At 40.3% G+C, this 18,713-nt stretch overlaps 1 protein-coding gene across 1 annotated transcript in view; it reads right to left on the bottom strand.

Moving 5' to 3' along the window:
• zmat4a (zinc finger, matrin-type 4a) overlaps nt 1-18,713 on the bottom strand; it is a 246,768-nt gene that overhangs the window by 21,219 nt on the left and 206,836 nt on the right. Inside the window, exon 6 of the mRNA XM_038306972.1 lies at nt 18,063-18,159. Within this exon, the coding sequence (XP_038162900.1) occupies nt 18,063-18,159 (97 nt within the window). The remainder of the gene's footprint in view (nt 1-18,062; nt 18,160-18,713) is intronic.

Here is an 18,713-nt window from a genome sequence, read left to right as displayed (position 1 = left end):
TTTGCAGACTCCGTTGTTTTTTGGAGCCTGGCTGTATGAGGAACCCCTCAGCACAAGGACATGAGTGGGATTGGAATCGTTAGGAATGAATAAACAGGGCGATGGAAGCCTTGGCCCTCCTTAATGTTGGCCTTTCTGGTGCTGCTGATTCCAGCACAGAGTCGTGATGTTCGCAGGGAGGATTACAGAGTTTTCACCTTGTGTGAAAAAGGAGAATCCAGCAAAATTTAAGGCTTTACACTTATTTCTTTTTGCTTTGACTTTGTCAGAAACTTTAAACTTGGTCTAAAATAAACTAAAATGTAATTCCAAAACAGTGCAGTTTTAAAAATTTAGTTGAGTAAAATCAGTTTGATAAAAGCTCATTTTCATAATCGAGGCCTGATTTAATGTGTTGATTCCTCTGAAATGCCCGACAGCAAACAGAAGGAGGAAAACATGGAGCTTCATATGGTTGCTTTGAGAATGACATTAGAAGACATGGATGAACAATGGGGGATGCTGCTGCAGCTGTCGGAGCGCGTAGCGGGGCAGATTTGACCTGCCTGGATGTGTTTAACATTGATACCCGGCTTTCCTTTCAGGAGCAGAAATACAGCATGAGTCAGAGCGCAGCAACCTGCATGAAGCATGACATCTACTGAGTCATGCCATCGTAGTGAATTAAAAAAGCCAGTGCAACTCAGACACGCTGTCTTATGGGGTATTTTTAGTCAAGCTGTGGTGAAACAGAAGGCAGCATTGTTTAGACAGCTCAAAATGAAAAATCTATTTTTCACTGGGTTCCTAGAAGAGAATCCTCTGAAGGTATTCTGATTACCAGAGGATGGATCCATGTGACGCTGAAATCTCAGCTTTGACCTAACTTCTAAATAACATATATTTACATACACTTTCTACACTACAAAAATTTTAAATCTAAATAATTCTTTTTAAAATAAGTGCATTCTTGAACTGAGGAGGTAAGTGAGAACAAGACAATTTATATCTAAAATAAGAACAAAAAAAATTCCATTGTCTTATTTTGAGTGCATGTTGTTCTCTGTCAGGGCTGCCCTTTGTCATCGGTTCTGTTAATTATATTTATGAACAGAATTTCCAGGTGCAAGTAGGGACCAAGTGTCCGGTTTGGGAACCTCAGGATATCATCTCTGCTTTGTGGGGCGGTTTGCAGCAGAGTGTGAAGCGGCGGGGATGAGGATCAGCACCTCCATATCCGAGGCCGTGGTTCTCCACTGGAGAAAGGTGGACTCTCCTCTTCAGCTCGGTGGAGAGTCCTTGTCTCAAGTGGAGGAGTTCAAGAATCTCGGGGTCTTGTTCACGAGTGAGGGACGGATGGAGCGTGAGATTGATAGACGGATCGGTGCGGCGTCTGCAGTGATGTAAAAAAGAAAAGAAAAAAAAAAGGTGCCCCAGCAGAGCCAGGGCCATCTCCAAGGACAGCTCCCACCCTGGCTCCACCCTGTTTGACCTGTTGCCCTCTGGAAGGCGCTACACTGTAAAAACGAAAAAGTTAGTTCAACTCAAAATTTCAAGGCAACCGGCTGCACAGAATTTTTGAGTTGAAGGCATCAACTTAATTTTTTAAGTTTTGTAGAACTACACTTATTAAGTTGTGTCAGCTAAGCTTTTCAAGTTCTGCCAACTAAGTTTTTTTAATTCAAGTTACTGGAACTTTCAAGTCTGTAAAAACGTATTATTTTAAGTTCAGATTATCTGTAAAATTGGTCTGGTCTGATTTGGAGAGACGGCATCCATCCCACTTTGGATGGTGCAGCTCTTCTTTCTAGGAATCTGGCCACATTTATTAGTCCCCCCAAAATGACCACCCAAAAACCCAAACATTTTTTAACACCATTTCCTCTCTCTGTTCCCCTCTTTTTCACCAATTTGGTTTCCCAGAAAAAAAAAAGCAAGATTAAAGGAAAAATTGTAAATTAAAAAAAATTAATAATTGGGGGAAAATTTTTTTAAAACTTTTTGGGTTTTTTAAACATAAGACCTTTTTAAAAGTCACAGAAATGCGTTTTGGAAACAGGGATTTGGGGGCCTAAAAAACCGGGAGAAAGGGATTATGGGGCCCAAAAATAGGACTCCTCCCTTTTATTTTTTTTTCCATCCCGGGGGGGGGAGGGGAAAGGTGAACTTTTGAGTTGACTTCTTTTTATCCCAAAACCCACAATTTTTGAACTTTTAAACCCCTTTTTTGTCCTTTAAGCAAAAAATTTTTTTTGAAATTTTACGGGGCCCTTACCTTTTTTTTTAGTATTTTAAGAGTTCTTCTTTTGGAAAATATAGGGGGGTTTATAGTGGGGGTTTTTAAATATGGAAGAAGGGTAGAAGAGGAGCCAGGGAAGAAAGGGGTTTTCAAAAGGAATGGGGGGTAAAATTTAAAAGGGAAATTTGTTTGAAAAAACCATAAAGGGAAGGGGTAAAGTATTTTAAATGTTTTAATTTTTTAATTTGGGTTATTTAACGGTTTCCCTCCCCAAAAAAATTCAATTTTAGAGACTTTTCTATCTTTAAAATTTAAAAACCCATTTTCCCCTCCTCGGGGTTAAAAAAGGGGGCGGGGGGAAAAACTTGTTTTCCCCAAAAAGGGTTTTTTTTTTGTTGAAGGGGGGGTTTTTTTGGTTTTCCCAGCAAGACCCAAAAAAAAACCTTAAAAAAAAGCTTGTAGGTTTTTACTGCGTTTTAAGAAAAAACTAAATGGAAAAAAAAACCCCAACTGCAATTTTTGGGGAAAAAAAGGGTTTACTGCTTAAGGACCCTTTTTAAACAAGGCCCCCAAAAACTTTACTCAAATAGGGGGAAAAAAACTGTTTTTTTTTCTTTTGAAAAAATAACCCAAGTGTCTTTGAATTTTCCCCCTGCTTTTACAGCTGTTTTAGGGATTTTTTAAATAAGAGTTTTAAAAAAGATCAAAGACTCCTCTATCCCTTGTCCGGGGAGGGGAATCTAACCCTTTTTTAACGCGATTTTTTAATTTGTTAGAAAATTTATTTTTTATTAAAGGGTTAAATTTTTAAAAATTTAATTTATTTAAGGAGGTTTTCCCCTTTATTTTTATTTGAGTTTAAAACTTTTGTTAATTTATGTATAACTTTTAAGTTTGCCAAAAAAACTTTTTAAAAACCTCTCCCAACGCTTGCAAAAGATTTTCCCATTTTCCTTTTTTACCCAAAAATTTTTTTAAAAATTCCCCAAAAATTTGCAACTTCCCCCCCCCAAAAAATTTTTAAATTTTTAGTTTTTTGGTATATTTAAAAACCTTTGAAACCAAAATTCCAGGCCCTCGAAAGGACTTGTACTTTCTGTCCCGTTGGGTCTTATGCTGCATTTGATACAGTTTACCCTAATACTTTTAGAAAGACTTGAATATTTTGTTTGGAATTTAAAGAACACCCCTAGACTGGTTTAAAAACTTATCTATCTGATGAATTCAGTTTGTTCATGTTAATGATAGATCTTTAAAACGCTCAAAGGTTCCTGTGGAGTACCACAGGGGCAGTGGCAGGACCAATTCTCTTTTCTTTACATCCCAATTTGGGAAAATTTTTTAACAGCATGGGGTTAATTTCCCAAATGTTATGCTGATGAACCCAGCTATATCTGTCTATAATCCAGATGAAGCTAACCCATTAATAATTAAGGGGATGTCTTAAGGGCATAAAAACCTGGATGATCTTAAATTTCTGCTTTTGAAGCAGACAAAACAGAAGTTATAGTCTTTGGACCAGAGTCTCTGAAAAAGAAACTGATTAGCCAGTCACTTCATTTGGATGGGATTAAACTGATTTCAGATAATAAAGTAAAAAATCTTGGTGTTATTTTTGATCAGGACCTGTCATTTAAATCCCATATCAAAGAGGTTTCTAGAATTTCCTTCTTTCATCTGAGGAACATTGCAAAAATTAGAAATATCCTGTCCAGGGGTGATGCTGAGAAACTAGTCCATGCATTTGTTACTTCAAGGCTGGACTATTGTAATTCTTTACTATCAGGAAGTCCACAAACTGTAGTTAAAAGCCTTCAGCTGATCCAAAATGCTGCAGCCAGAGTTCTAATGAAAATGAAAAAGAGAGATCATATCTCTCCTATCCTGGCTTCTCTTCATTGGCTTCCTGTTAAATCAAGAATAGAATTTAAAATCCTCCTTCTCACATATAAAGCCTTAAATGGCCAAGCTCCATCTGATATCAGAGATCTGATTGTTCCTGATGTTCCTAACAGAGCACTTCGCTCTCAATCTGCAGGTTTACTAGTGGTTCCTAGAATTTCTAAAAGTAGAATGGGAGGCAGGTCTTTTAGTTCTCAGGCTCCTCTCCTGTGGAACCAACTACCAGTTTTAGTCCGTGAGGCAGACACCCTGTCTACTTTTAAGGCTAGGCTTAAAACTTTCCTTTTTGATAAAGCTTATAGTTAGGGTGGCTCAGGTTATCCTGAGCTATCTCTATAGTTATGCTGCTATAGGCTTAGACTTTTGGAGGACATAGGGACCCCCATTTCATCATTCTGCTTCATTCTCTCTCTGTTCTCCTATTCTGCAGAATCTGTTAGTTCAATCTCTAACCTTCTGCTCTCTCTGCTTTTCCTCAGAGTAGCTTTGCCTCGTCTGTTCCTGTTTGGCTGTGACGTCATCCTGGAAAAAAACATCAGCTGTGCTGCTTCTATCAACACCCTTGTTAATAGATGTTGGAGATCGGCCTGTTTTCCAGTGTGGTCCTGTTTCTCTGACCGTGACTGAGTGGATGTGCTCTCTTCGTCCTCTGGCATGGGAGCTGCCTTGGAGCTCGTCTGCCTGGCTGTGTGTTTCCTGGACGGGGCCGCCTTTTACAGCTGCTTTTTGTATCTCTGCTTCTGTCTCCTTGAACCCCAGTGGGCCTCAGCAGATGGCCGCTCACACTGAGCCTGGTTCTGCTGGAGGTTTCTTCCTGTTAAAAGGGAGTTTTTCCTCTCCACTGTCGCTACAAGCATGCTTAGTGTGGGGGATTGTATTTGAGTCAATGAGTCGATGCAATCAACTGGTTTTCCTTAGATAGAAAACTTTGTATCAATTTGACTGTATGATCTGGTTGAACTGTAAAGTGCCTTGAGATGACATGTGTTGTGAATTTGGCGCTATATAAATAAACTGAATTGAATCGAATTGAAATGTTTTAAATTCAGATTACCATCCCCTGTAATAACTTACATTTTTGAGTTCAGTCCCCCCCCATTAAATCATCCACTGACAGTAAACCATCCATCCACTTACACGCTTGTCCCAAGTGGGGCAGGGTACACCCGGGACAGGTCACCAGACACACAGGACTAACAACCATTCATGCACACACTCAACAATTTAGAGAAGCCAATCAACCTAACAGTCATGTTTTTGGACGAGGCCAGAGTACCCAGAGAGAACGTACACATGCTCAGGGAGAACATGCAAACTCCATGCAGAAAAACCCCAGGCCAGGAATCGAACCCAGAACCTTCTTGCTGCAAGGCAGCAGTGCCACCCACTGCGCCACCGAGCAGCCCTGACAGTAATCCAGTTAAATTTTGCATTTTTATTTGAACCACTTTGGCAAAAACAGGTTTACAATTTCACAATGTAAACAAGTAATCTTATGCTTAAAGCAAATCATTTTTTTACTTTCCAACTCCTGTTAAAACCTTACAAATAATGCAATATTGCCAGAGATGACAGGAAACTAGTGCCTTAGTCTTCTCTTGAACGAGTGACCAGATGGCTGAACCAAACTTTAGAAGGGAGCTCCTGGGAAAATCCATGGAAACCCTGTAGCAGCCGGTTGCCATGACAAATTTGCTCGGACTGGGTGTCAACTACAACTTCTAAGTAAACTCAACTTAATTTATTGAATAAGATGAACTTTTCATCAGAAACTTATGAAAGTGAGTTCAACTGGCTCACAAAAGACAGTTTAAGTTCCAACTGTCAGTGAATGGAAAAATCTTAGTAAGGTGAACAATTTTGAGTTGTCCTTTTTACAATGTACAGGCAACTGAGGATCAGGACAAACAGACTCAAAAACAGTTTTTTCCCCCAAGCCATTGCTGCCCTCAACTCCGACCTGCACTGTCGGTCACTTTACACCTGTTTTGCACTACCCCCCCCCCCCCCCCCCCCCCCCCCCCCACACACAAAATCTGTGCCAGTACTGTTTACATTTCCTTTCCCTTTAATATATTTATATTTTTTTATTATTTATTTATTTTTTTTCACGGTAGCTGAAATGGAAGTCCCAAAAATCTCATTGTATCCGTTGTAGAATATGATGACAATAAAGGCTTTTTAACTTAACTTTAACTTAACTTTATGTGGTCGCTGTAACAGACTGTTGTGGTCATTGGCAGATCTAGGGGGCGGCTATTTGGGCTACAGCCCCGGATGTTTACCAAAGAGCAACGGATCCCGCTTCTGAGCTGATCTGAGTAAAATGTGCAGTACTGGAATTCACCAGATGGTGGCAGTATGCGCAGTAAAGCAGCCTGTAGCATTCCCCTGCAGAAGAACAAGTCATCACCACTAGCTGTTAAAGACTGATGTTCCAGGGATGTGAAGCTCTGACTGACTTCCAGACGTTCTTTGTCCCGGTGTTGTAGGAAATTCTGTTCCCCTTGTGTCGGGAGGAGCATTGAAGCCAGAGAGGCGGACATGATGGATGGGACCATTTTCACTGCACTGCTGATCGATTTCTCAGTAGAAAAACAACTCATATTATCATCAGGTTGTAACATCCAGTTTAATCAGCAGCTGTTTTTCATAAAATTTTAAAATAAATAAATAGACGAGGTCCTTTTTAAACCTATATTGCGTTATTTTAAACGGCAAGAGCATCTGCCTTTTTCCAACTTCTGTCACTTCAGCCTGAAAAATAAAAGTCACATTTTTCCAACACATAGTGAATATATACACTACCGTTCAAAAGTTTGGGGTCACATTGAAATGTCCTTATTTCTGAAGGAAAAGCACTGTACTTTTCAATGAAGATAACTTAAAACTAGTCTCAACTTTAAAGAAATGCACTCTATACATTGCTAATGTGATAAATGACTATTCTAGCTGCAAATGTCTGGTTTTTGGGGCAATATCTACATAGGTGTATAGAGGCCCATTTCCAGCAACTGTCACTCCAGTGTTCTTGTTGGGATCCGGAGGCTTGCCCACCAGAGGGCGCCAAGGATCCCTTCCTGAGGGCTAGTGCTCAACTGCAACACCTGTTTTCCATCTGCTCATCAAGAGGTTTCTACTTAAGGAGGCGGAGAGCTACACTCCAGCGCCAGAGTATTTGCCAGTTATGGTTGAACCTGCCTGAAAACCTGAAAACTCTGAAGAGTTTCTCTGTTGGAAATCTGCCCGCCTGATCTCTGAAGAACCCTGGAGAATCTTTCCTGCCAAGGACCTGCCTGCCCGCTCTCTGAAGAATCTAGAAGGGAAACCCAAACCAGTTATCAGCAAACACTCAACCAAGCTCTGCCTCCGCCAAGCCCTCAGCCTGCCGACAGCCTCTGGACCCTCAAGGTCACCCACTTCAACCTGGTCCTCAAAAGAGAGGAAGAGGGAGAGAGCCAAGCCTGGAATCTGCCCGCCAGCATTCTGACAGCCTCTGCCCAGCTCTCAGCTCTCCTCCTGCCAGCACAGGGTTCCCAACCAGAAACCTGCCCGCCAGCACTCGGACTGTCTCTGCCTAGCTATTAGTTCACCTCCTGCTAGCCCTCAGCCCTCGGCCTGCCAACAGCCTCTGGATCCACAAGGTTCCCCCCCCCTCTCTGCAGCTCTGCTCATCCCCAGACCAGCGGGGAACCAAATCCTGATCAGGACTTGCTTTATTAGTTAACGTTCCTTTAAATAAACCTTTAAACTTTACCCTGTCTCCGAGTGGTTCTGCATATGGGCTAGGGTCCTTCTCCCATTATGACAGTTCTAATGGTACAATGTGTTTGCTCATTGGCTCAGAAGGCTAATTCATGATTAGAAAACCCTTGTGCAATCATGTTCACACATCTGAAAACAGTTACAGAAGCTGCAAAACTGACCTTCCTTTGAGCAGATTGAGTTTATGGAGCATCACATTTGTGGGGGCAATGAAACGCTCAAAATGGCCAGAAAAAGAGAACTTTCATCTGAAACTCGACAGTCTATTCTTGTTCTTAGAAATGAAGGCTATTCCATGCGAGAAATTGCTAAGAAATTGAAGATTTCCTACAACGGTGTCTACTACTCCCTTCAGAGGAGCACAAACGGGCTCTAACCAGAGTAGAAAAAGAAGTGGGAGGCCGCGTTGCACAACTGAGCAAGAAGATAAGTACATTAGAGTCTCTAGTTTGAGAAACAGACGCCTCACAGGTCCCCAACTGGCATCTTCATTAAATATTACCTGCAGTAGCCTGTTTGTGCTGTCCTCCATTGCTAATGTAGTCATTTACCACATTAGCAATGTATAGAGTGTATTTCTTTAAAGTTAAGACTAGTTTAAAGTTATCTTCATTGAAAAGTACAGTGCTTTTCCTTTAAAAATAAGGACATTTCAATGTGACCCCAAACTTTTGAACGGTAGTGTATAATGTTTCATTTGTGATATAAGAGGATGGAAACTGGCTTCCTGAAAAGATGAGAGTGAAGACATTATGGTAAATCCTTTTTTAATGTAAAATATGACATATTACTGTTTTAAGGACATTTCTAGTATAAGACAGGCTATCAGACATAACTATTTTAGACAATTTGGAAACAGTTGCTCTTTATTTCCCAAAGATATGGGAGGAGGAACAAATGGATATTTTAGCTGCCTGATATAATCCGTTCCCCTTTTGATGATCTTTATGAAATGTATTTTCTGTGAAGTGACTATTTGTATAAAACTAAAATTTAAAAATTTAAAAACTTAAGACTTAAAGGTGATCAAAGCAAAAGTTGAATTTAACTAGAACAGCCACCTGATGCACCGTGGATTCTGGCTTACGCTGTCCAAAAACATCAAAAAGGGTTAGAAATCTAGTTCTTCGCTCGCTTTAGTCTCCGTTCAGACAAAACAGGTTACAGGCTTCCCAGGATTATGCTATTGCTCTCACTCTGATTCCTGCAGCTGTTCTTAAATTGACTGACTGACTGATTGACTGGCTGAAAACTGAGAACTGGTAAAAGAAAAACCATATGACCACCAATGAACAAAATGAGCTACCTAAGCCTCCCTATTTATACTGTGAAACACCCACATTGCAAGCTAAAACTAATTCACTGAATCACTAAGCAAATCTTTTTCTAAATAACAAATCAAACTAAATAATCCAAATTCTAAGATCTAACTAAAAATGGAGAAATAGCTCCTACATTCTGCTTAAATGTTTATCTAACAATTTACAACTATTCCCAGAAAAGTTCAAACCGAAACCTCTGAACTTTGTTTTCCAAGTTTAAAGATGTTTCTCTTTCCATCCAGCAATTGCTACTGCAGACATTTTAATTGAGAATTTAAAATAAATTTCATAAAGATCATCAAACCAACAGTCATATTTATCTGAACTACTTGGATTCCAAGATATAAAATAATAAATGTTCAAACATAATATAGAAAAATTATGACAGTTTCAAAATTCACAGGATTTGTTAATTTTTTCCTGTTATGGGGAAATGGATTATATCAGGTGGCTAAAATATTTCATTACCCTTAACTCTGGAAAATAATGATCAAATGTCACCAAATCCACAGAGTTTGTTGATGATGAAGAGAAGAATAAACACAGTTAAAGACATGCAGGTAAATTAATTTCTTCCCATGTTATGGAGGTGGAATTTACAGAAGAAGATTAGGGCCACTGGAAAAAAAAAGTTTACTGATTTAAAAGTTTTATTTCAATTTAGTATTGGAAAAAAGTCTGAATTCTGACTTTAATCTCCGAATTCTGACTTTTTTTCTCTGAATTCTGACTTTAATTGTTTTTAATTTAACTGATTTTAATGTAGATGGGCACCGTGAAGGAAGAGATATGGGAGCACTTAGCTTCACTGACATAGATGTGAGTTGTTTGAGAGGGCCAGTAACACATTGGTGGAAAATGACGGAATTAGGCAACTTTTTACGTGAATTCTGACTTTTTTCCAATACTAAATTGAAATAGAATTTTTAAATCAGTAAACTTTTTTTTTTTTTTCAGTGGCCCTAATCCTCTTCCGTAGGAATCCTTATGTGTGATTGCATGTAGTATACTAGAAATGTCTTTAATCCAGTAATCTGTCATATTTTACATTAGAACAGGATTTAGCAGAAAGTCTTCTCTCTCATGTTCACCCTTAGGGCCCCTGATCTCCTAGAATCCTAGATCCTCCCCTGGTCGTGGTGAGTCAGGGGCAAAGCTCTCCATCAACCGATGGATCTACCTTCCCACCCTCACCTATGGTCATGAGATCTGGGTAATGACCGAAAGGACAAGATCCCGATTACAAGCGACCAAAATGAGTTTCCTTTGCAGGGTGGCTGGGCGCACCCTTCCAGATCGGGTGAGGAGCTCAGTTACCCAGGAGGAGCTCAGAGAAGAATCGTTGCTCCTCTATGTGGATAGGAGCAAGCTGAGGAGGAACAAGCATCTGTTCAGGACTCCTCCTGGTCGCCTCCCTCAGGAGGTGTTCCAGGCATGTCCCAATGGAAGAAGGCCTGGTGGAAGGCCCAGGACACGGCCCCAATAAAGAGGAAGAAAATGGATGGATACTTCAAGTGCATATTATCTAATTGTCTTATTTTAAGAGTAAAAATACTGATCATAGATCCTCTTATTTATCTTCTCAAATTAAGGGCGAATACACTTAATTTAAGAAAGACTTAATTGACTTTTTTCTAGATGTTTTTTGTAGTGTAAAAGACAAGCGTTTGTGCCTTCAGGCCTGGCTGTCCCAGAAGGGTCTTTCTGGATGCCCTTCCAAAGGTTTCTGGATCATTCCTTATGACTGAACATGTAGAAATGAGAAAGGTTTACATCCTGCCTTACTTAGAAATACCGGTTCTTTGTCATTCTGTCAGGAGGTGTGGAAAAGTGTCACCAGTGGGTCCTCAGTGAGTCTCTGCTGCTTCACCTCAGCTGTATGCAGATATATGTGGCTGGGCGTTCATTTTTACACGCAGAGAAGACGGATGGATGGAGGTGATGGTCTGATGACTAGACTGATCGTACATGACAGTAAACTCCAAGGACTCAACCTTAGGTGACGAGTCTAAATCATTTCAGATAATATCATGATAATACATCGAGCTCAGGATTGCAAAATAAAACTTCCCCACAACTTGCAAAAGGTGCTTTAGCAATAATCTGTTGAAGAAAAGAAGCTGAGATGCTGAGAAAGCTGAGAAAAAAGAACCAAACAGTTTTTATGCAAATATTTATTTCTTCTTTTTCTCCACTGAATAAATCTCTGATTTTTCAAAAACCTCTAGATTGATATTATGCTACTGGAGTAAAAGATTAATTTGTTTTAAGGCCTCGTCAGACATCCTTAGCATGTTTGCCATAAATATGCCTGAAACTGAAGGTTCCACATACACTACAGTTACTCTGCGTTACTCCGACATGTTTACATTTGAAATCAGCTATGATTAAATTAGGAAATTATTTTATTGGATTTAAGGATGCATTAAACACTGAATGCAAAATGTTCCTCCTTTAAGCTGCAGGTTACAGAATGGATGAAGAAAACCAACAAGTTTAAGTCGTGCTCCATGGTTTCCTTTCACATCGGAACTAAACATCCCATATTTTTAATATCCTGTGAATTATCACTTGATATAATCAATGTGTTTTTGTTCATGTTCTCTCAGACAATCTTTAATTTAACTTTCTTGTTTTTCTTCCAGAGCAAATTTTTCTTCCGGTTGCCAATGAAGGTAAACGGCTCAAGTATGTTTCTGACCTTTCTGTCATCGTCTCTCAGAGAGCCTGCTGCAGGGATTTAGGAGACTTCAGTTAGCGTCTTGCAGCCTTCTCCAGGGGCAGATTTAACATTAGGCCAAACTGGGCAGTTGGCTAGGGCCCCAAGTTCCTGGGGGCCCCATAAAACTCTGTCTACGTGTATGGTTAATACAGCTATTCCTTATTTGTGCACATTATGTTTTTGATAAAATCCTTTGGCTAAAATGCCATCAGAACGCTGATAATATTAAGTGTGTCTCAGCCCCCCCCTTCAGTGTCCACCATATTGGATCAGTCCATTTGCTGCACATGTTCAGAAAGGTCCAAACAGACAGCAGCAAACCATTTGAAAACAAACCATGCAAAGAGCAGTGTTGCCAACTTAGCGCTTTAGTCGCTATATTTAGCCACTTTTCAGACCCCTCTAGCACTTTGATTTCTAAAAAGCTCCTAGCGCCAAATCTAGAGACTTTTTTCTGCTACTGGAGACTTTGGAGACAACATCTAAAAGCAGCGAACTCTGCTCTCCAGAGCAAGTGGATTGGTAACCCCGCCTCCTGCTCTCCTCTATCTTGTCTGCTGTCATGATTCATGCAGCTATTATTCCATCCAAATGAAAAATGGAGAACAGATAAGCACATCATGGCTTGTCTACAGTGAAAAGAAGGACTGGGTTATCAACTTTGGCCTTTTTGGAAACACAGGAAGGAGCAATCAGCTAAGTGAGCTTAGTGCTTGGAAAAAATCTTTCATTCCTTTAGAGACAGCATGAAAAGTCAGCTGAGTACAAAACATAGAGAGGAAAACAAGAAGAAAAGGGACAAGAAGAGAGGGACACAACCTAGAACAGATAATGGATGTCTGTTCTATTAACATTTCTCTATCTGGAGAATGGGGCTGTTTGATGGGTTGTCTTCTCCATTCAGAGGGGCCCCTGCCTGTCTTTGCCTAGGGCTCCACATTTTCTAAATCCGCCCCTGAACTTGCCTGGACAGCCTGACCTGGGAATGCTAGCTGCTCTGAATATCTTCCAGTTGTTAACCAGGATGATTTTAAATCGTTAACAAACTCAGTACCTGCTGCAACAACAACCTCTCAGAGGTTTACCTTTTCCAAGCCAGATGCATTAAAATGGCATCAGATGCAACTAATGGAATTTAAACTGTTAAGCTGAAATGTAAAAACCCTCTGTGGCTTCAGTTTGTAAATGTTTAAACAAAGACATCTCAGTTTTAGTCTTAGTTTTTAAGTTAAAGGCGTTCATTTTATTTTGTAAACTTGAAAACAAGAACAATTTTTTTTTTTATGAAATGATGTGATTATGTGCAGAAGGTATTCCCGTATATGAAGTTAATATCCAGATTTTCTCTCTGCTCTCTGAGGAAATTATGCTTTTTCTTTTGGAGAAAGTGAAACAAAAATATTATTTTTTTGTCAGTTGGAGTTTCTCCCAATTTTTAATTTCTAAGTTTCTAAGAATATTTGGATAAATTAAAAAGAGAAGTTCGCTCATATTCAGAATTCAAACTTCTAAAAGTTCTTTAAATCTGAAATGATTCCATCCTTTTCAATAAATGATCAGTGTTTTTAATTCAGTCATTTTCCTGTGAATGTGCTCTACTGGAGGCATCCATGTTTGTCAAAGAACACTACTGCCACCTACTGGTTAGTGACGTCACGGTGCGGTATCGGCTGTTGATCAAGTCCCAGTGCTGTATCTGGTGTTTGTCACAACGCGCTATTATCCAAGTCATCTTGAAAACATTCTTCTTCCAAATGTTGGCTACATATTACGGGTTTTTTCTCTGGCCAGAAGTTCGATGGCAAATCCTCCCTCTTCAAGTTGGCGATCCAACGACCAACCCGTCCGTGGAGGATCAGGAATCAGAAAGGTGGAATAACTCTTTTTTTATTCACTTTTACCCGATGTATTCCAGCATCCAGCTGCCATGCACGTGGGCATTGTCAGTTTCACTATAGCTCTGGTGAATTTCAATGGTGAAGTCCTCTGGAAATCTTCAATTATTGTTGTTGATTGCAGATGTGTCTAGTAGTTCCCATTGATTTAGCTTGGAAAGCGGGGAGAATGGCGCTAGGCTTACCGCACCGTGACGTCACTGCTGGAAGATGGCAGGAGGGAGGGGCTACTAGATTAGGGCAAAAATGGCCGCTCCCAGACGCAGTGATCATGACGAAAATTATTAATTCATTAAATCAAGGCAAACATATTAGTTTTAGGTATAAATAATGATCCATTGATTATTCCTGCTGAACTGACTTTTCCTTTAAGGAAAAGTACTTTGAGTATCTTAAGAAGAACACATTATGCTTTTAAAAAGCGCCAGAATGTATATTAATTCTTTCAGAAAAGCCAGCGTGAGACATTATTTACACAAATCATTACAAATATTTTTCCACAGATGATTTTTTTAATACTAAGGAAAATTACCCATTTTAAATTGGACATATTTTTAGCTTTTATTTTTTTTTTTTAATTACTATTCTGTAAATTAAAATCAAAGAAAGTAATTTACTAAAGCAGCGTGAGCAGGTGAGCAGTTAAACTGTTTAAAATGGGAATGAAATCCTAGTAAATGTGATGCATGAAGGAGGCCAGACCTCTGCTCTCTGACTCTCAGCACTAATACTTGTGTCCCTGGATGGATTCAAATGCTCTGACAAAGTGGAACAGACACCCGTGTCTAAATGGAGGGGTGGCTGTTAAAGTACATGCCACCTCTCCTGATCCCAGCATTCGTTAGGATGGTTGCAGCCAGAAAGCGACCAGCCAAGACAATTAATTCAACGACATGCGACATGTAATCCCAGTCGATTCCCAGGGACCAACTCAAACTCCCACCCAAGTCACAGTCCCCCTCCTACTGCTGAAACTGCTAGAGGTCAAGTAGCTGCTGCAGCTGATTGTTGTTGGCAACAAGACAAATGGGTCCATGCATAATAGTTTACAGATTTTAAGGATTTAAAACATTCTAGTTTTTCCTCTTTGAGTAAAACAAGTAACTTTCAGAGAATCTAGTCTGTCTGCAGAAAGTAAAGGTTGCAATAAATCTGTTCAGCTAACCTGTGTTTGGATTATTATTCTTATTAATGATGTATGATTCTGTTAAACCCTAATAATACCCGCCTGTCAGAACTCAGGCTTTCCCAAGTAGTTTATTTAATTAGGACAGTTCCTCCGTCTGACTATACAGTTATCATCTTCATTATGTATGCGGTAAAGATTTGGGAATGGAATAAGATCGGTGTCTCTGATCAAAGAACAAAGTGTAAGATTTTGATAAAGCTGGAGCCATGGATTCCTCGTCATCTGCAAACGTGTGTGACGTAATGATGTAATGAACTGATGACAAGATGATGGAATGATTTGATGATGTAATAATGTGCTGATGTAATGATGTGTTGATCTAAAGATGTAATGATTTGGTGACGTAATTATATTATTATTTGATGATGTCAAGATTTAATAATGTGATGATGTATTGACGTAATGATTTGATGATGTGTTGATGTGATGATTAGGGGTGTAAATATTAATCGTTTTGTATCGATGCATCGATCCAACAGCTGACGATCCGATGTGTCGACACGTCCGCCACAGAATCGATTTATGTTTTTTTCCTCCGGTCTATTTTTATCCATTTGCTCCTGGGTGTAATTCTCCTCCCGTGCTGCGGTGGCGCTACACCTATTTTGCCCTCCTACCGCGCTTCCTGGTTATACTCTTACAGCAGTGTGTTGCAGTGAGCTTGATGCAGACATTTTTGATTTATGCTCAATATTGAAGCGTGGTCTGTGCTACACGCTGTGGGTCTAGATACGGCCGAGGCGGCGAGGAAGTGGGGGCGAGTTTAGTCCGACGACGGAGGGACATGAGGGCCAAAAAGAGCGGAGATCCAGGTGGAAAAAGGGTCCCAGCGTTCTCGCGCACCGCGCTCTTCTAGTGGGTCAAACTTCACGAGTTGTTTTCTGCAATTTTGGTCATAAAAACAAACCAAGCCGGCCTCCTGTCTGCGGTCAGCTACAATCTGGGAGAGGAGCAGCGGAGCGTCTGTGGAGGGGGCGGGACGTCTGGAGCCAAGGTATTGCATTGCACTCATTGCACTGATTTTGTGCAGTATTTTTTGATGCAAAGTCTTTCAGAATCTATAACGCAGGGGTATTATTATTTTTCAATGAATGAGGTTTTAATGGGAATCGGTGGAGTGCAACTTTTCTGCTTCTGTTATTTGCTGTTGTTTCTAAAAAAAAAATGAATAATGATATTGCAGCTTTCATTGATTTATTTCAACTTTGAAACATTGTCTAGCCTGTAAGGTGTAAAAAAAAAGAACCAATTAATCGAATCGAATTGTGGTGTATTCTTGAGTATCGAAAATAATCGAATCGTTGGGTCAGGAAATCGATACTGAATCGAATTCCCATGATGGGTGTGATTTACGCCCCTAGTGATGATGTAATGATGGGATGATGTGACGATGTGGCAGACTGGAGATGTATAAAATTCTTCTTTTAACTGATAATCGGGGCCACTTGAGGAGAATTGAGCCCAGTTGGTGAGCAGCTGCCTTCTGTAACTTTAAGCAACTTCTCTGATCTGAGTAAGATTATAATTTCTATCAGAATCTGTTGTCATGTCTCCTGGTTATTCAATACATAAACATCATAAAGTGTTATTTAAAGAGTTTGTCCCAAGTGATCTCTTCTTAGGAAAAGAACTGGACAGATAAAGCTTGAAGGTGGAAACAGAGCCTTCCTTAACATCTATCTGTTGGGATCTGGAGGTCTGTCCACTTTCTCCACCAGAGGGCGTATGAGATCTCCTGGAGCCTGAGCCGACCACACCACCTGTTCCTCATCTGCTCATCAGGAGATCCGTACTTAAGGAGGTGGAGGGCTTCATTCCAGTGCCAGAGTGTTTGCCAGTAACGGTTAGCAAGCCTGAGCCAACCAGCCTGTTTGTAACTCTGACCCCCTGAGATCCGAACCTGATCTGTTTTCTCTCCTCTCTGCTCCTCGGATTGAACCTGCCTGAAACCTGAAACTCTGGAGAGTTTCTCTGCTGGTAATCTGCCTGTCCGTTCTCAGAAATTCTCTGGAGAACAGTTTCTGTCAAAGATCTGCCTGCCCGCTCTCAGAAGATGACCGGTAACTCAATCAGTGATCTGCCTGCACTCAGTAAGCTCTGCCTCCGCCTCTGCCCTCTGCCTGCCTCTAACTTAACCTGATCCATGATTGCACATTTATTGTTCAATAAACCTTTTGAACTTTTTCTTCTGCCTCCGAGTGTTCTGCATGTGGGTTAGGCAAATTAAGCCGAACATGACACTATCCCACTGAGCAAAAAATGGTTAAAAAGACATAGAAAAAGATGACATGATTTATGTCCAAACTTGAATCTGATTGACAAATGAAAGGTGGAAAGACATCATTTTTTTTTGTTCATTGAAAGACGTTAAAAACTGGGTTTTGCAACATCTTTTCAGCATCTGTTTTTGGACTAAAGTGGTGCTAAATCAGTCTGACCAAATACAGCCCAATTTTCAACTAATATTTCTGGACTATATAAAGTTTATGACAGATTGACCAGATTTACGTCTGATGTTTGGGGGGGGGGGACATTTATTTCGGATTCCACTACAAATGTCAACCAAACTGATGAATGCATAAACTTTTTTATAGATTTTTAGGGCAGCTTCCTTCAGTCCATTTAATTGCTTTCTATAAAATTGTGAAGCAGGCTTGCGGGGCTTTGCAAAGTTCTTTTTAACTTATTTCTAGAAATCAGTGGAGTAGAACGCCGGGCCTAACACATTGCCTGTTTGCTGTGACTGAAATCTAAAAGCTTGTTGACTCTCAGCGTGTCTCCTGTGGATGCCACAGCCACCAGTTAAATCCAGCATGACTAGAAAAGTAGAGTCAATTAGAGCAAAATGAGCCTATCTGAAATCTGTGTTTGAGCCTGGTAGCTCATTACAATCCTCCCATCCTTTATGCATGTGCTGCATTTGAAGCGCATGGGAGGCAGATGAAAGCAGAGACAACATATTTTGATGTTGATTGAGTGCTGAAGCCTTTAGCTCTTCCTAATGTGTTCCCGGTAAGGAGCGGCGGCGGCGGCTGAGGGATGCACTCACTTGTTTTGGTGCTTGGAGCCCTGGAGATGTGCGTGGTACTGTGCCACCGAGTTGAGTGTGACGCTGCACACTTCGCAGGTGTAGCTTCGCTTCAGGCCTGGAACCAAACACAAACACAAGAAATGAATCAATTCACAAAACACACACAGGCTGCTTTCCATCCTTCATTATACCGAAGTGACATGTTTTAAATCATGATATGGAAATCTGACTTCCACTCTCTTCCACTCGGTCAGTATATCATCTATGCATCAGAGCCTGGCACCTTTTCTTCAGGAAAAATATGAGAGAAAAGATTGATTTATGCAAATAGCTTTTTTATTTTGCAGGTGAATTTTCCCCTTTCACAGGCTGCTGGCGATGAAGCGGAAAAATCTATTAGATCTTTACGTACAGTTAATTAAAGTCTCCCCCAAAAAGTGGCTTTTTTTCTTTTTAAATGTGAGATTGAGATTAAGGTATTTCTGTCTCTCCCACTCCTTTAGAAGTGCTTTGAATTCACCAACAGTCATCAGTTTTCTCATCATTGAGTCTTTCTGGAATTCCTTCACTGCAGAGATGGTGGATATTTAAAAGCCTTCGTCCCCATTTCAGGTCTGATACTTGGAACAGTCAGAGGATGAAAGGACAAAGAATCTAGTCCATCGGTTT

Source organism: Cyprinodon tularosa, unplaced genomic scaffold (genome assembly GCF_016077235.1).
Source record: "Cyprinodon tularosa strain WSP-4 unplaced genomic scaffold, ASM1607723v1 ctg599, whole genome shotgun sequence".
NCBI classification, from domain to species: Eukaryota; Metazoa; Chordata; class Actinopteri; order Cyprinodontiformes; family Cyprinodontidae; genus Cyprinodon; species Cyprinodon tularosa.
Note: the sequence above shows the minus strand (reverse complement) of the source record. Positions and strands in the feature narration are given on the sequence as shown.